Source organism: Ambystoma mexicanum, chromosome 2q (assembly GCF_040938575.1).
Source record: "Ambystoma mexicanum isolate Mex_15411 chromosome 2q, UKY_AmexF1_1, whole genome shotgun sequence".
Lineage (NCBI taxonomy): Eukaryota > Metazoa > Chordata > Amphibia > Caudata > Ambystomatidae > Ambystoma > Ambystoma mexicanum.
The window spans coordinates 1006239885-1006255211 of NC_090924.1; the positions used below are offsets into that span (position 1 = coordinate 1006239885).

Sequence of the window (15327 nt, forward strand, 5' to 3'; positions counted from 1 at the left end):
TAGAGAGGTGTCATTCCAACCCATTTTGTGTTAAATAAAATGTATGACTGAGATTATTAGAACTTTGTGTCCGCCTCACTTATGACCCCTCACACAGTGCTGTGATATCTTGGGTTTTGGATGCTACATAAACGCGTAAAATCAAAATGTTAAAGACTGAGTGTTTTCTAAACCAAGGGAAAATTGGTGTTAAAGAAAGACTGTTCTGGAACTTGTTGCCAAAACAGGAACCTTGCAAATCAAGGCGATATACAGAGGAACAGTTAATAAACAAGATAATTGCCAATCTACTTAAGAATCCAAGGGAAGAGGTCCACCCTCTGGATCCAAAGGCTTCCACCTTGGAGAACATTTTTGTTGGAGCTATTCTTACTTTCAGTTGTGAACACTTTTTGGCAATGCCAAGTTGAAGACATTTCCTTGCATATTTTATTGTTTTGTTTAGTGTGAAGGTCAGGATAGGATGTTGTGGACACAAGGACAGAGTTTCAGTTATTGACATCCCGACACAGAAAGATCCTTAGTTTTGATTTTAGGTAGGGAACTTCCTCTTTAGAATAGGCTACAGAAGCATTTCCCCAACCCATTATTAATGTTCGAATGTAAATATGACAACTTTGTGTCCGGCTTTCATTTCTGACCCTTCACACAGACAAGACACTGATAGACTGCAGAGGCAATTGGAAGCGCTGGTCCATTATACAGGAAGGAATAACCTTTTAATAAATGCCACCAAGTCAAACATTATGATATTTAAGCCATCAAGGCACCAAGGTTAATCAAATGTAAGTGAAGTGTGTAAAACACTGCCTTGGAGAAAGTTGACACGTATCGCTACTTGGGCTTCACAATGAAATTGCCCATTAAGGCTTCATTGAGCGTGAAGGAGAAAGTGTATGCACTAGCGACCCAGGGGATGTTTTTACATTGCAAATATGGTTGTTTTACTACAAAACCAGCGCTGAAGTATTATAAAATGAAAGTTGTACCAACTGATATATGGTGCTGAAGCTATGATTTGCACACCACTTAGTGTGTCCCCTTTTGGAAGGGATTTTTTTAAAAGAAATCCTGGTAGTGCCTTGGCGTTATCGCATCCACATTTTAAGCTACAAAAATTGAATTTACTATCCCTGCAAAACATGGCAGTATGGAGAGAATTGTCAATTGACACGAAATGTCTTCTTGCTCAGGAAATCTCAAAAGATGCCTTATTTTTAAAAAAGTATGTATTTTTAAACAAACGTTAAGGCCAATGTCTGGACATAATTTCAGGTTTGGATATCAATGCAATCTATTGCTTATTGACTCTGAGAAAGCAAAGAAAAAGTGCTTAGCCGCTGATTGGGTTTGCACAGTGTCACAATGCAAAGGGTACAAGGTGTTGGACAATTGAAGAGAAGTCAAGCCTCTGAATTGTGTTCCTCTTTATTTAAGGAAATACCCAAACGGTGAGTTCAGGAGTATGTTCTTGAGATTTTGCCCGAATCTACTCCCAACTTGGGAAGTTTTGGGAGTAAGGTACGAGTTAACTAAGGAGGAACGCGGTTGTATGTTTTGTCAGTCAGAGGAGAAGGCAACAGTAAAGCATTTTTTACACAGATATGTAGTTGAGGTGTGAGGACTGGGTTTAGACATTTTTGGAGCAATTCCGAGCCTTGTTGCAGGAGGAATGGTGAGAGATGTTGATAAGTGGAGAGGAGAGAGACCAACCTTAACGTTTGCAGTGATTAGATGTTTGAAACAATTACATTTATAAATGCAAACGTGAATTCTAGATGATTTTTATGGGATGTTTTATAAGATTAAATTGTTTTATATCACTGATGAATTTATGTTATGAATATTAATCATCAACTGTGTGATTGGATTTTGAAATGTGTAATATTTTAATGACATTCTTTTTTGTGTTACTTAGCGAAAGATTTGCATAAAGCAAGACGGAACACTCCAAAAAGAAGAAGAATTCTCCTTTTGACCGGTTTGACGAATATTTAGAATTTATCAACATTTCATATGGGACCAAGTTACTTTCATTATTTGTTGATAATCTCCTTATTATCTATTTAACTCCTTGGCCTCTGAACATGTTGAAGCAATAGGTTTAGATGGGGCCCAACAACATGACCTTCGGCACAGAGACCCCATTGCCCCCTGGCTAGGAGATGTGATCACTGCAGGTGTAAAATTACTTTTTTTACTTGACCCTCTAAGCATTCCCGCAGGATTCCTTAGATATACCGACAATAATGGCTACGTCCTACGCATACAGTGGCATTGAACTACCCATGTCTGTGGGATTTCCCCAGTATTTCCCAGATAACGCTTGAAAGTCCCAAACTCTTCCCTGTCCTGAGGCACTCACCAATTCCCCCGCCCTTTTTCCCTCTCCTCCACCTCCCAACTTCCCTAAATTACATCTTTCCTCCCTGGCCATGACCCCCTAACACTGGTTGGTTTGTGTGATGCATTAGCTTATCCGAGGTGAACTTGACTGAAATGAGGGTGCTGAATTTCAGGGGTTTTGTGGCGTTAAATCTGAACACCTTAACTCCTTCGTAAGAAATGTCTTCACTAATTTCAAGGGTTTTGCTATACCTTAGTTTCCTCAAGGCCCACTAGCCATTGCCTTAAGCCATGGCCAGTGGCCACGGACAAACATGCTGCATAGTTTCATGAGGTCTCACTAGCTATGGCCTTCGGCCGTGGCCTCTGAACGTGTTGCACCAATACCTTTCTTTTGGGCCTACTGGCCATGTCACAAAATTAATTTGCTACCAAACACATTGCCCCCTGCCCAGTAGATGTAGGCACTGTAGATGTTTTTTGTTACACATTATTTGTGTGATAATTTTACAGTAATAATTTCCAATAACGGAAATTCCAGCGGTAGAGTGGCGGTTCGTGCGAGAACGGAAAAAATGTTTCGAATTAAAAAGTCTTCCATGTCCTCACAGGCACTCAACATGTGCCCCCCTTGTTTTATACAGGTCCTGCCTCACTCTACACAATAGCTTCTTCCCTCCCTAATCCTCTCCGATTACCCCCCAATCACTCATCGGTTTGTGTCACACACTTTTGTTTCTAAGCGTGTCTTGCAACATTGCCACTGTAATCCTGTGATATTCACGCAGTCTTCCCTTGATAAACTGAACATTTTCTACCCATAACTGGCTCCTCAACCCACCCCCAAATCCCCCAACTTGACATGGTGTCTTCTTTCCCACTCCAGACCTGTAGCCCGATGTGATTGCTATTGGTATTTATATAGCGCCTACGGCCAGGTCATTTAAGCGTAGTCATTCAAAACAATCAGTGTTGCCCTAGGAATGACTACAAACATATCAGCCAAATCCGTCATGCATGTCAAATGTTATCAGTTACATTTTCGGGTTTCCTATGGAACTTGATACTCACCTTAACTATAGTGCAGCAGTCGCTGCACTAGAATATTCAATGATGCAATGATTGGAAGAAAAAAAACAGTTTAATGTCAATATCTGTACTGGAGTTGTGCAAGCCATACAATCCTTGTGGAGTTGCTGCTTTGGTAAGGGAGGCAATATGTAAATCCTTGTCATGCAGGTTATTTTAGCAAGGCAAATCAACTTTTCTCTGAAGAAACAACAAATGGAACATTAAAGTGCCCAACCAATTTACCCGTTTGCTCCAGCAGGAATATCTCTGTTTGGCAGTTTTGATATCATGAGGCCAGTGGGGGGAAACCTATGCACTTTCAAGCCATCCAAATAGATGTGCGACTGTGTCCATATTGAATTTATTTTATCTTTAATAATGACGACCAGCCTGATATCACAAGGGTGAATGAATAGGTTACCATTGTGCAGCTTGTAAAACTTTGATAAATGCACTGTTACAGCTGCCTGGGATAAGAGGGAATTTCTTCTATTTTTAAAGAAATGTATCAATGTGAGGACAAATGCAAAGCTGGAAAGTATGGGAGGACAGACAAGTCTGACATGAGATAGGCTTTGTTTTATTCAACGTACACACGTTGGTGAGCAATATCATTGCGAACACGCACTGTGCATAGCTATGTTCATTAGGGCTGACACTTCCCTCTTTACAATCCGAATAACAGAAAGAAAAGAAGGCAATGCATATAAGCAGACCTTAACCCTGACATTGTGCTACTGAGCATGTAACCTTAACCCAGGAAGTACTTGAAACACAGAGACCCACTACCCACAAGGCGAAAAGAGAAACGTGGTTGAGTTCAAAGCATAGGCCAGGCAGAGTTGGATACAAATGACTTGAGGGAGAATAAAAGAAAATTAACACATCTGCCAATTTGGCTAAATCCACATGGAGAATGAAAAGTCTGCATCAATGCCCAATTAAATGCACTACTAGAAGTAGTTGAAAACGCTTCTCTACACGTCCCTGAAAGAGTGTGTGTTTGGGAAACAAAATCTGAAGCATTCAAACCTTTACCAATAATTATTTCACGTTGTATCGTTAATATCGCAAATTGGTGAATTGTCTTTACAGAATTAAAACCAAAACTAATGCAATCTCTGAACCTTGTAAACGTTTTAGCAGTTACCAAATGTGTTTTTCTGCATAATTTACAAAACCTTTGAAACAATGTTGATTATACAAATGTATTCTGGTTTGCGGGGTTGGTGAATAGATGCTGAGATTTTCTTAAATGTATTTAAATTCAGATTTACATTTCCTGACTTTATCCAATAAACTGAACTACAATAGAAGGATAATTTACTAATTTTTCAAATGTTAAACTGATTCACTTTTTTGGGGAACGATATTACTTCTTTAAATAGTGCCAGTCTCTTGCAGTGAAATATATACCAAACAGTAAATAAAACTTACCAAGACAGTTGGAAGCATCAACTTGTTCTTTAAGAAAGTCAACACACATTTTTTTTACCGGTTCAATCTGATACTGATTAGCTGCATCCAGCAACGACTGGACATTGTTGCTATTCACTGAAATTCTAAAAATATAAACACACAAGTTTTATCACAAAGTGTCAAGTAGTCGCTTTAGCAGAGATTAGATGTAGTAAATTGCACAGAGTCAAGAAAATGCAGCAAGAACTTTTGATCTAAAAAAATGCAGAATCATACATGTCAAAGAAATAACTCGGGGATACAGCCTGTCAAAACAAAATGTGTCTGTTTTTACTTCAATAACAACTGAGCAAAAGTAGCAATGTCATTGCTAAAATACTTGCTGCCTACTCGGAAAACTCTAGGACAAGACAACTTTCTGCAGTTTCCTTTTCAGCTTTGGCTAATAGGAGTCATGCTAGCGACACCTAATAAGGCAAAACTTTGAAAGACAGTGCAGATAGAGGGGGGGGATGAGTCGTTTGAAGGGTCACAGCCTGCATGTGGGCTGGGCTCCCATCCACTGACCACAATCCCCTCACTACTACGCTAATTCCTATGACCAGAGCCACCCACTATTGGCCTATCCCCACCTAAAATAAACCTATGGGGCCTCTCAATTATTGTAATACATCTTCATTCCCTGCTGAGCATGGGATTACTTATTTAGCTATAACCACAAGGACAAAGTTGGTGTTCTTTTAAGCTCTTTATCAACCCATCTGCGCAACAGGATGAAAGGTAGCCCCATAATAATAAGGTGCTCTCCTTCCTTCCAAAAGAAATTTTCTAGCAAGCCCGATAATGAACTGTGTAACATGCAAAATGGGTGCCGCTGCCGTTCCTGCCCACACCCTCCCTGGGGTACTGCAGACCTGGCGGGGAGTAGCCCAAGTGAAATTCATAGTCTTCACAGACACCAGCAGCCAAGTGAAAGACCACCTACTCTACGCGCCCTTACTCTGGTGTGATACTATAGAACACAAGTCCACACTACCGATTCTTCTGAGGTCATATGTGTTTACTGCAAGATTGGTTTCAAAGAACTGTTAAAATATTTTAAATTTTATAGTCGATGGGGGAATAGGTGAATTGAGGGACTACAAAAATAGAAAGGGGGCAAATGTATCTGTGGAAGTCTCCATGGCTCTTAAGCCGCATTTGATATTCCAATGATGAGCAATAGGAATATGCAAATAGTAACTTATTTTTCTTAAGTAAGCATTTAAAAAAAAAAAAAAAATTTCAAGTGTTTTACTTTTTTTTTTATATTTCTTTATTAACTTTACAACAATGGTATAAGCAGAAAATCATTGGTTAATCATTGCCATATGAGTAATTCAAAAGAAACAAAACAATTCCCCCCCTTCCCTCCCCGCCCACTTCCTCCAAGACCACAGTTAGAACTACAATCTTCGTTTTGGCCCCTTGTCGGGCCTGGACTGTGTGCTATCTGAGGCGCTATCTTGCGCTGCTGGGTGGAGCAGTGGCACAGTTAATGCCACCCAACGGAGTAGTTCCTCGTTGGATTCTAATCTCTGTACTTGGATTGCTGTTTCCCATGCAGCAGTCTCAGCCGTTATCCATCTTTTGAGGTCAGCCCACCAGAGGGCTTCACTTGGGTCTCTTGCGCTTTTCCAACTCATGGCTATACATCTTTTCGCCGTTATATATATTAAGTTTTTGCTGCTTCGCTTGTAGATCCCCAATATGCAACTGCTGGGTTGAGAATTTCCACTACTATTTCCGCTTTTGCCACCTTTTCCTTCACCTGGGCCCAGAACCTTTGAACAGCAGGACAACCCCAGAACATGTGGGTCATTCCAGCCTTCGGCATATTGCATTTGGGGCAGGTCTGGACTGTGACTCCCTTGAACCTTGATATGGCTTCCGGTGTAAGGTAGGCTCTGTTGGTAATGTAAAGTTGGATGAGCTGTAGGTGGGCATTCCTAAAGATTTTTTTGTGGTAGTGGCTTTTCTTAATTAAGCATAGTAGAAATGTTATAGGTTTTGCATTTGGCACACATTAATATTCGCCATCAGAAATGAAATGTATGTGGGATTTCTCAGTTCAAATTATCCAATCAATAACAATCTTCAGCTTCCCTTGAACATGAATTAAAAAAATGTATTCCAGTATGTAATGTTGCATTGTCAGTTTCGAATGGACTGCAGCAGATGTCTGGAACCTTCAGTTCTCCAGATGTTTTGGACCAAGACTCCCATGACACCTCACCATTCACTATGCTCATTGGGACTGATGGAAGTTGTAGTCAGAACATGTAGAGAGCCCAAAGTTGCAGACCCCTGGACTATAGAATGTGTGTTAGAAACAAAAGGCAAACAGGCTACCCCACTGTTAATAACGTAGGTATGTGGACTTGTGCTATGGAAAAAACAGAGGTATATCAATTATCAGTCCTCAAATCAGAGAGATGAGAAAATCAGTTTATATATATATATATTTATGAAAAAACGGATGTCTTATTCTTCCCCTCCAACACGCTTCCCCCTCCATCTCCCGCTTCTTTTATTCTCTTTACACCGACTAACCTCCCTATCTCTGCAAGTGCTCGCACCCTAGGCCTCCACCTTGACTCTACCCTCTGCTTTACCCATCATATTTCTCTTACCTCTCACGCCTATCGCTATCACCTATTCAATGTTCACGAAATCCGTTCCTCCCTCACCTTCCATGCTACTAAACTCTTAATCTCTTCCCTCATCTTCTCCCATCTTTTCTACTGTTCTTCTCTCCTCTTTGGACTCCTGCCTCTCATCTTGCTCCCCTCTACCACTCAGCCATTCGTACCCTCTGTCTTCTCGCACCTCATGACGCCATCTCCTCTTCGCTTTATTTTCTTGGCTGGCTTCTCTTTCACTCCCAACTTAAATTCAACTTCCTCGGTCTTGTTTTTAAATCTCTTCATGATCTCGCTACCCCCTACTTTTCCTCTCTCCTTTCTTTCTACTCTCCTCCTCGCTCCCTCCGATCCGCTGATCTCTTCTTATTCACTGTTCTTCCATCCCCTTGTGCCTCTTCTCATTTCCATTCCTTTCAGCTCCTAGCCCCTCTAAACTGGAACTCTTTACCTCTCTCTATCCGTTCCATTTCCTCTTACTCCTCCTTGAAATCTTTCCTCCCCCCCCATCCTGACTCCCCTCCTTTTACTATTTCCCTCCTTCATCCCTTCCCTCCTTCTTACATCCCCCTTCTTTCCCATTCTCTCTCATTCCCCCTTCCCTCCTCCTGATCTCATCTTCTTCCCCCACCCTGACCTTGGTAAATTGATCTACATACTGTTTTTGATTGTTTCAGGTCTTTGTAATTTTATGCTTCTTGTTCATTACCATGTATTATTGTTGTTGTAATGTAAAGCACTTTGGCGTAAAGCGCTATATAAACTTAATAAATACAAATATTCCAATACAGAAATTACATAGTTACACCAACTATAATACACAGTACATCAACATACATTTAGGACATAATACACTGTTAAGGTATGACCTACAAGACACTTAATTAAGAACCAACCCGACAACTTTGTCAAAAGTGTGTGCTTAGTAAATGTGACACAGTTTCCAAAAAGAGTAATTATCTGCTCTCTATGGTCTGTCGCTTCAATGGATGAAAAAGGATAATAGGGGGGCTGACTTGTCGCCAAATTTGTCAACTCGTTGGTGGACACATTGTGTTTCTAGCTCCTTGGGTTAGCTGTGCCTAACATCAACAGCGGCGTTCATTCATCCGAAGAAACCTTCATCAGGACAATAAGGTGTAATTCCCTGTTCCTAAGATTCTTCATCCAATTTGTGCAGCATAACCAACAAACATACTCTGTTAAAACTGTGACCTACTTGTACAATATTGATAGAAGTCAAACATGTATTTCCATAGCTTGCCAGTAACAACCTATTTCTTCAGCATCTATGGGGCAAATCACTTCATGGGTTCATTTCACAGGACCATAGTGTGTAATCGCTAAAGGCAATAAGAGCACAGCACCGTCTATAACATCTTTTTAAGTAAAACGTCCTGTTATTGAAAATTTGAAATATTTCAGGGCGTATATATATATTAGATTGTGGTTGACATATCGCACTGAAATGGGATCCTAGAGATGCATCAATGGGAAAAATGTCTGTTTATCTTGTTTCTCGTGTATTTTTCTACTTTGTCGAGCTGGAAACATGCACTTTGGTCCATACAATAAATGAGAAGCATCCCGTTATAAAAAATGTGCTGGAGTCTTATCCAACTCAGTGGTTCATTTATCGGGTCCTGTACCAACACATTTCTAGCCCGGATCGAGAGGGCATAAAAACCCCTAGGAGTTATACCTCCAAGCTGAGGAGCTGGTGGTCACGTAAGAATTCCTTCAAACATACACTATCACGTGTCACAAAACTAGTGAAACCCACAATGATTGAAACAACGTGCAACCAAAGTCCTACCACTGCCCCAACAGGTACTTGCTGTTCCTTTTATAAATTAGAGAGAAACACCTTCCTAACAGCGGGAAGCAGAATCCCTGACATGATCACAGAGTAAATCTCAGTGAACTTGCAAGGGCAGCTCGCTGACTTGCATCTTGAGGGCTTCGCCATCGCCCGCTGATAGTGGACACGAACGCTGATCCAACTTTTACATTATAAAGTCACGTGACACACGTCATGTGGACAACCGAGCACCATCTTGGATTGGGAGTTTTTTGTATTAAGCGTCAAATGAAGAGAAAAAGCACATTGGGGTGAATCAATGATTAACTAGATCGCCCATCCTTAGGAAATAATACCACTGTGTGCCATGATGATTGCACAAAGATTACTGAAGTACTTATTTATACTGCAGCAATTACTCTGCCGGGCTCTATTCTGCAGAAAAGACTGCAGAAAGAGAGAAAACTGTTGTTGATTCAGTCTATTCTCATGGGGAGATACCCTTATGTTGCTACCCCGTGCTGCTGCGAATGCAGGAAAAACACAGCATATTCAATTAGGCATCATCACTTTTACACAGTGGACCTTTAATATTCACGCATCATCACTGGATGACAACGCCCTTGAGTGAGTGGGGCTGTGTCATAACTTCATTCCGTCCAGCCTGTTCTACTCAAGAGTTTAGAAAAAATGCAAATACAAGGTTAAGGGCTATACCGGATCCCTGCTATTCAGGCTCCACGTTCCGTACTCAGAAGTAGAATCAATGTAAGAACAGATTCCATTCTATCAAAGTGTTCAGCGCCTTCTTGACTGAATCCAGCCTCTGTATCCACTTCCGCTCAGTTTGTCTTAATAGGTCACAATCGCCACCCCTTGCTTCACATCTTACAATTTGAACCACGAACCACAGAAGATCTGTATGTTTATGGGATTTTCCCTTCAAATGTGCCACCATCGATTTTTCAGGCACCCGATTCTTCTGGCACGACTGATATTCACATATATGCTGACTAATCTGTCTTAGTCTTTCCAACATAAATAAGGCTACACAAGTATTTAATGCTGTAAATGGCCCACTTTGTTAGATAATTGGTAAAACTGGGGAATTTCCAAATGAGACCATACAGGTCTATTTCTTTCATGTGCCTTGTGAGCAGGCACATCAAGCATTTGCCGCATCTAAAATGCCCGATAAGAGGCAGAAGAGACCACAGAGTGGTTTGGGTGGTGGTTTGCATAGTTTTTTGATCTTCGTATTTATGGACTAACCTGTCCTTCAGGTTCATGGGACACTTAAATGTAAAATGTGGTTCATCTAGGTAAAAGTCAGCCGTTTTTATAATGTTCCAGTTCTGGAGTATGGCCCTTCACAAGGTGTGACTTATCAGACTAAAAGGAGGTAACATAAGTAACCTTCGCTGCTACCTTCACTTGTTTGGTAAGGCAACTATTTCTATCCATATTACGTGCTATTTTTAGGGCCCTATGTATTTGAGCTGGATAGCCTCGTAGTTTCAATCTCGTACTAAAAATTTTGCTGTGGCCATTAGAATCTGCCATGGTGGTATAATCACTACAGATTCTTAAATATTGCCTGTACGGAAGATTTTCTGAAGGCTAAATGGATGAAAACTTTCAGAAGTCAATAATGTGTTCTTATCAGTAGGCTTTCTGAATGTAGTAGTTTTTAAAATGCTGCCTTCTGTTTTATGTATCTCCAGATCCAGAAAGGGTATGGAAGTCATGGTGAAATTGATTAATTCATTCTGGCCATTAAGCTAAACTAAAAAAAATGTTAACCTGTCAGATGATCCCTTCCACACCATGAAAACATCGTCAATATTACCATGCCAAGATACCAGGTCATTGGCATAAGGATTATTCTCGCTGTATACTGTCTCTTCTTTCAGAAAATCCATGTTTGCTATATCAGAGGCTGAAAGTTGTCCCGATGCTGGTCCCATGGCATTGATTGTAAAAGTGACCTTCAAAAAGGAAGTAATTATCAGTGTGGGCCAGCCTTATACACTCGAGGATAAATTCTATCGGAATGGTGAGTGTTTGCCTTTTGTCCAAGTACCTGCGCATCACCTCTACACTCACCATCTAACCCAAGGATCTAGAAACACAATATGTCGACCAGCGGATTGGCACATTTGGCGACAAGTCAGCCCCCCGCAACCCCATTATTATCATCTTTTTTCATCCATTCAAGCGACAGACCATAGAGAACAAATAGAAACTGTCACATTTATTTACATAGTTGTCAGGTTGGTTCTTAACCAAGTGTCTTGTAGGTCATACCTTAACAATATATTGTTGTCCTAAATGTATGTTTATGTACTGTGTATTATGCTTTTTGTAACTATGTAATGTTTGTATTGGAATAGAACATTAAACTGTTTCTTATATCTCTCTGATTTGAGACCTGATAATTGATATACTTCAGTGTTTTCCATAGCGCAAGTCCAGATACCTACGTGATTACGGGAGGAGTAGCCCGTTTACTTTTGTTACTAAGATGTTTTCCTCCCTTTTGAAACAGGACCCCCATGAATAAAAAATTGGGCAACACCCAGAAAATACAGCTATGAGATGTGTGGCAAGCCAGGAGGGTGACTTTATGAAAAAACACGGTTCTAACTGTACTGCTAAAAGGGGAGCTCCATTCCTATCAACTATACTAAGGTGCTCGTCAAAAGTAAAAATAAGATTCCAAGAAGGCCGCCGAGACATCAACACCATGAGGTGAGGGCTCCCATGTGCCGCCTACGATTTCAGCAAAGGAGTGTATGCCAACTAACTAGAGGCATTTGGGAGAGATGATCAGGACCCCCGGGAGGTGGAGAGAGCAGTTGTCGGCAGATTTTTACTGTACCCGACAGGAATCGGACTGAGGCATTTGCTAGGGCGTGGCACTTCTCGCATAGGACCCGGAGCTAGTGAGGGCATCGAGATTGGTACAATATCCCAATCTATCAGGCATCAGCAGAATCAGATGGGGAGGAGCCGGGAGCCTCAAGACGAAAGAAGAGGTTAGGGCCGCCCCATTTGGGAGACAGCAGAGGGTCCACTGGAATTGCAAGGGCAAGCGGTGAGAAGGATTGGGCAGAGGATAAGCGGTGAGAAGGATTGGACCCCCAGTTGCAGTTCAGGGTACTTATGAAGTACCTATGAAGGAGGACCCTACTAGTTCACCATCATAAACCCTTATCTGGTGAGAACAACGATGGTGCAGCCAGCCATCAGAGGTGCAATACGAGGGGGACTAAGTAAGAAATGCTCATATCCATGAAAGTTGGGGGCAAAAAGCATGGAGACAAAAATGTCAACAAAAAGGAGGGGAGAATTGTGAGTCTACAATCGAACCATCGTCAATCCGCTCCACATATGTCCAGTAATAGGCCTAAAGATCTCAGGTAGGGGGGGGCCCACTAACAAAATATTAAAGAACAGGAGGGTGCACTCTTCAAGCTATGGCACAAAGAAGGGGATGAGACGTCAACTGATGAACAGCCAACACCACATCAAGATCCCAGGGCGGCCTCACCGTCAAAGATGTCAGATCGGGAATCCACTAAAGAAGTGATACAACAATGCTTTAAGGACTTCAAAGATCAAATGACTGATATCTTCAGACGCAATTAGCACTTATAAAAGCAGAACTAACAATCCTTACAGGAGGGGAAGGGTGATATCAAAGATCTGGCTGGGAGAGTGGATACCAATGAAACTAAGACCTTGCAGTAGATACGCGTAAAATTGACATTTTGACTGACCAGTTGGCAGTGGCAACCCACAATATGGAAATTCAAACGGAGGATCTCGAAAATCGATCAAGGAGATCCAACATTAGGGTAAAAGCCCTCCCAGAATCGATAAACGATTAGGAATTAAGAGGAACTATGCAACAAGAGTGAGCCAAACTTTTAGACGTGGCCCGAAAAGCAAGGATCCAGGAGCTAGGCCTCGAGAAGTGATTGTGGCAATACAAAGAGACAAAAAGATGCAATCCTGCAGGCAGCAAGAAAAACAAACCCTATCAAGGTCAATGGAGCAGAAATTCTATTGCATCAGGATTTGGCGCAGACAACTTAGTTGAAACAGACTAATAGAACCAGTGATAACAGTCCTGATTAAAGCTCAAGTCCACTACAGATTGACATTTCCATTTGGATTACTTTTCTCACGGGAAGGACAACACGGAATGTGAAGGAGGACTGCAGATTTTAAAGATCGAGGAAGAAGCAGGGGGACTGCAAATGGACACTGGCAACTCTCGAGATACTGGGAAGTACAAAAGATGGGAATGGACCAAGACATCACGAGGAAAGTCAACAAAGGAATGACTCCTGGTAGGCATCGATAGGCATATGGACAATTACTTACACAAAAGGTTCTTATCTTTAAGTTTAAGAGGTATGGGACTCTAGGGGATAGATACAGTCAATTGTTATTATTCGCGGGGGCAGGAACTTGGAGTGAATGAAGCAGCAGGGGGAGAGGTGGGGTTTGATCCCGGCACTTGGAATCGGTGGAGAGTTGGGCCTGGGTAAACCAGCACAAATAATCCCCGGGAGTGTAGCAGAGGTCAACCTCCATGGCTTAATGCATGGGGGGGCGCAGAATTGGTCGGGCTTAACCAGGGAGGTGAGGGGGGTAGTGTAATTGGGGGGAGTGAAGAGTGGTACACCATTCAGATGGGGGGCGGGAGGGGAGGATCAGCTGCCAATGATGCAACCAGTGTACAAAAATGAAGATGGGAAGTAGGAAAGGAATTCATATCTTAACACTAAACGTAAGGTGTCTAAGGGGCGGGGGGTAGGGACGGAGGGAGTCCTTATAGCTTTGAAGGGACAAGTGGGACAGAACATACTAGCCATAGAAAGGGACAAGGAGGGAAGATACATTTTTGCCTGAATTCAAATAGGGAGACTACGCTATACCATCGCTACACTGTATCCTCCAAACTCGGGGCAAGAAGGGACAAATAATCCTGACAGGAGATTTGAATATGGCCTGGGATCCACAAGCTGACGGAAGCAGGCTGGACAGACTTTGCAACAGCCCCCCACTCAAAAATTCAAATCTAGCATGGCGCACTTAACTCTAACCGACGCCAGGAAAGAAACACAGCAGGGACCAAAGGGGTATATGTTTTATTCATATGTCCATCGTTCCTTCTCGAGAATAGATTACATGTGGGTCTCAGCTTCCTTGCTAGGACGAATACAGAAAATGGACCTGGGTCCCATCAGCCTATCCGGTCATGCACTATTAACGTTAGAAATTTTCCAGGATGTGGACGGGTCACGATTATGGTGGTGGAAATTTCCAGGACATATTAAGAGATCCGGTATTGTGTGAAGAAATACAGGTCAAAATTAGGGAATATTTTGAACTAAGCAGGACCCAGGGAACACCAGAAAGGTGGGTTTGGGATTCCTTTAAAGCAACTATGAGGGGAGAACTGATAGCCAAAAGAGCCCTCGGAGAAAAACAATATCGGCACAAAAAGATTTAGAAAAGCAATTGAAAATAGTCATGAGGGCGATGGAAACGAACAGGGGGCTTAGCAATACCGAAAAAATGTAGGTGTATCGGGGGCAATTAGATCTGCTACAGACTAGACTAGCAGAGAAAGCCTTGCTCTATTTAAGACCAAGTTATAACATCAAAGCCAATAAGGTTGATCGCTTGTTGGCATGGCAAGTGTGGATGAAGCAAGAGGCAATGACTATACGTAGCATAGAAACTGGCCAAGGCATAATTAGCCCAACCTTTAAAGAAATAGTAAAAGCATTTACAAAGCATTTCTCAGCCGTACACACCACCGACTTCCTGGATCCCCAAGCAATATATTGGAAGCCGGCGATAGGGAGGAGCTGGAGCGTGAGATCACCCCAGAGGAAGTACGAGAAGTGATAATGTCCTTATCACTTAATAAGACCCTGGATGGTTTTCCAGCACTATTTTATAAGACTTACAAAGAGGTCTTGACCCCGG

At 41.9% G+C, this 15327-nt stretch overlaps 1 protein-coding gene across 1 annotated transcript in view; it reads right to left on the minus strand.

Moving 5' to 3' along the window:
• Positions 1-15327, minus strand: part of KLHL7 (kelch like family member 7) — a gene marked incomplete in the record, with an annotated part of 773580 nt that overhangs the window by 520839 nt on the left and 237414 nt on the right. The window contains 1 exon segment of the mRNA XM_069648328.1: positions 4855-4979. Within this exon segment, the coding sequence (XP_069504429.1) occupies positions 4855-4979 (125 nt within the window).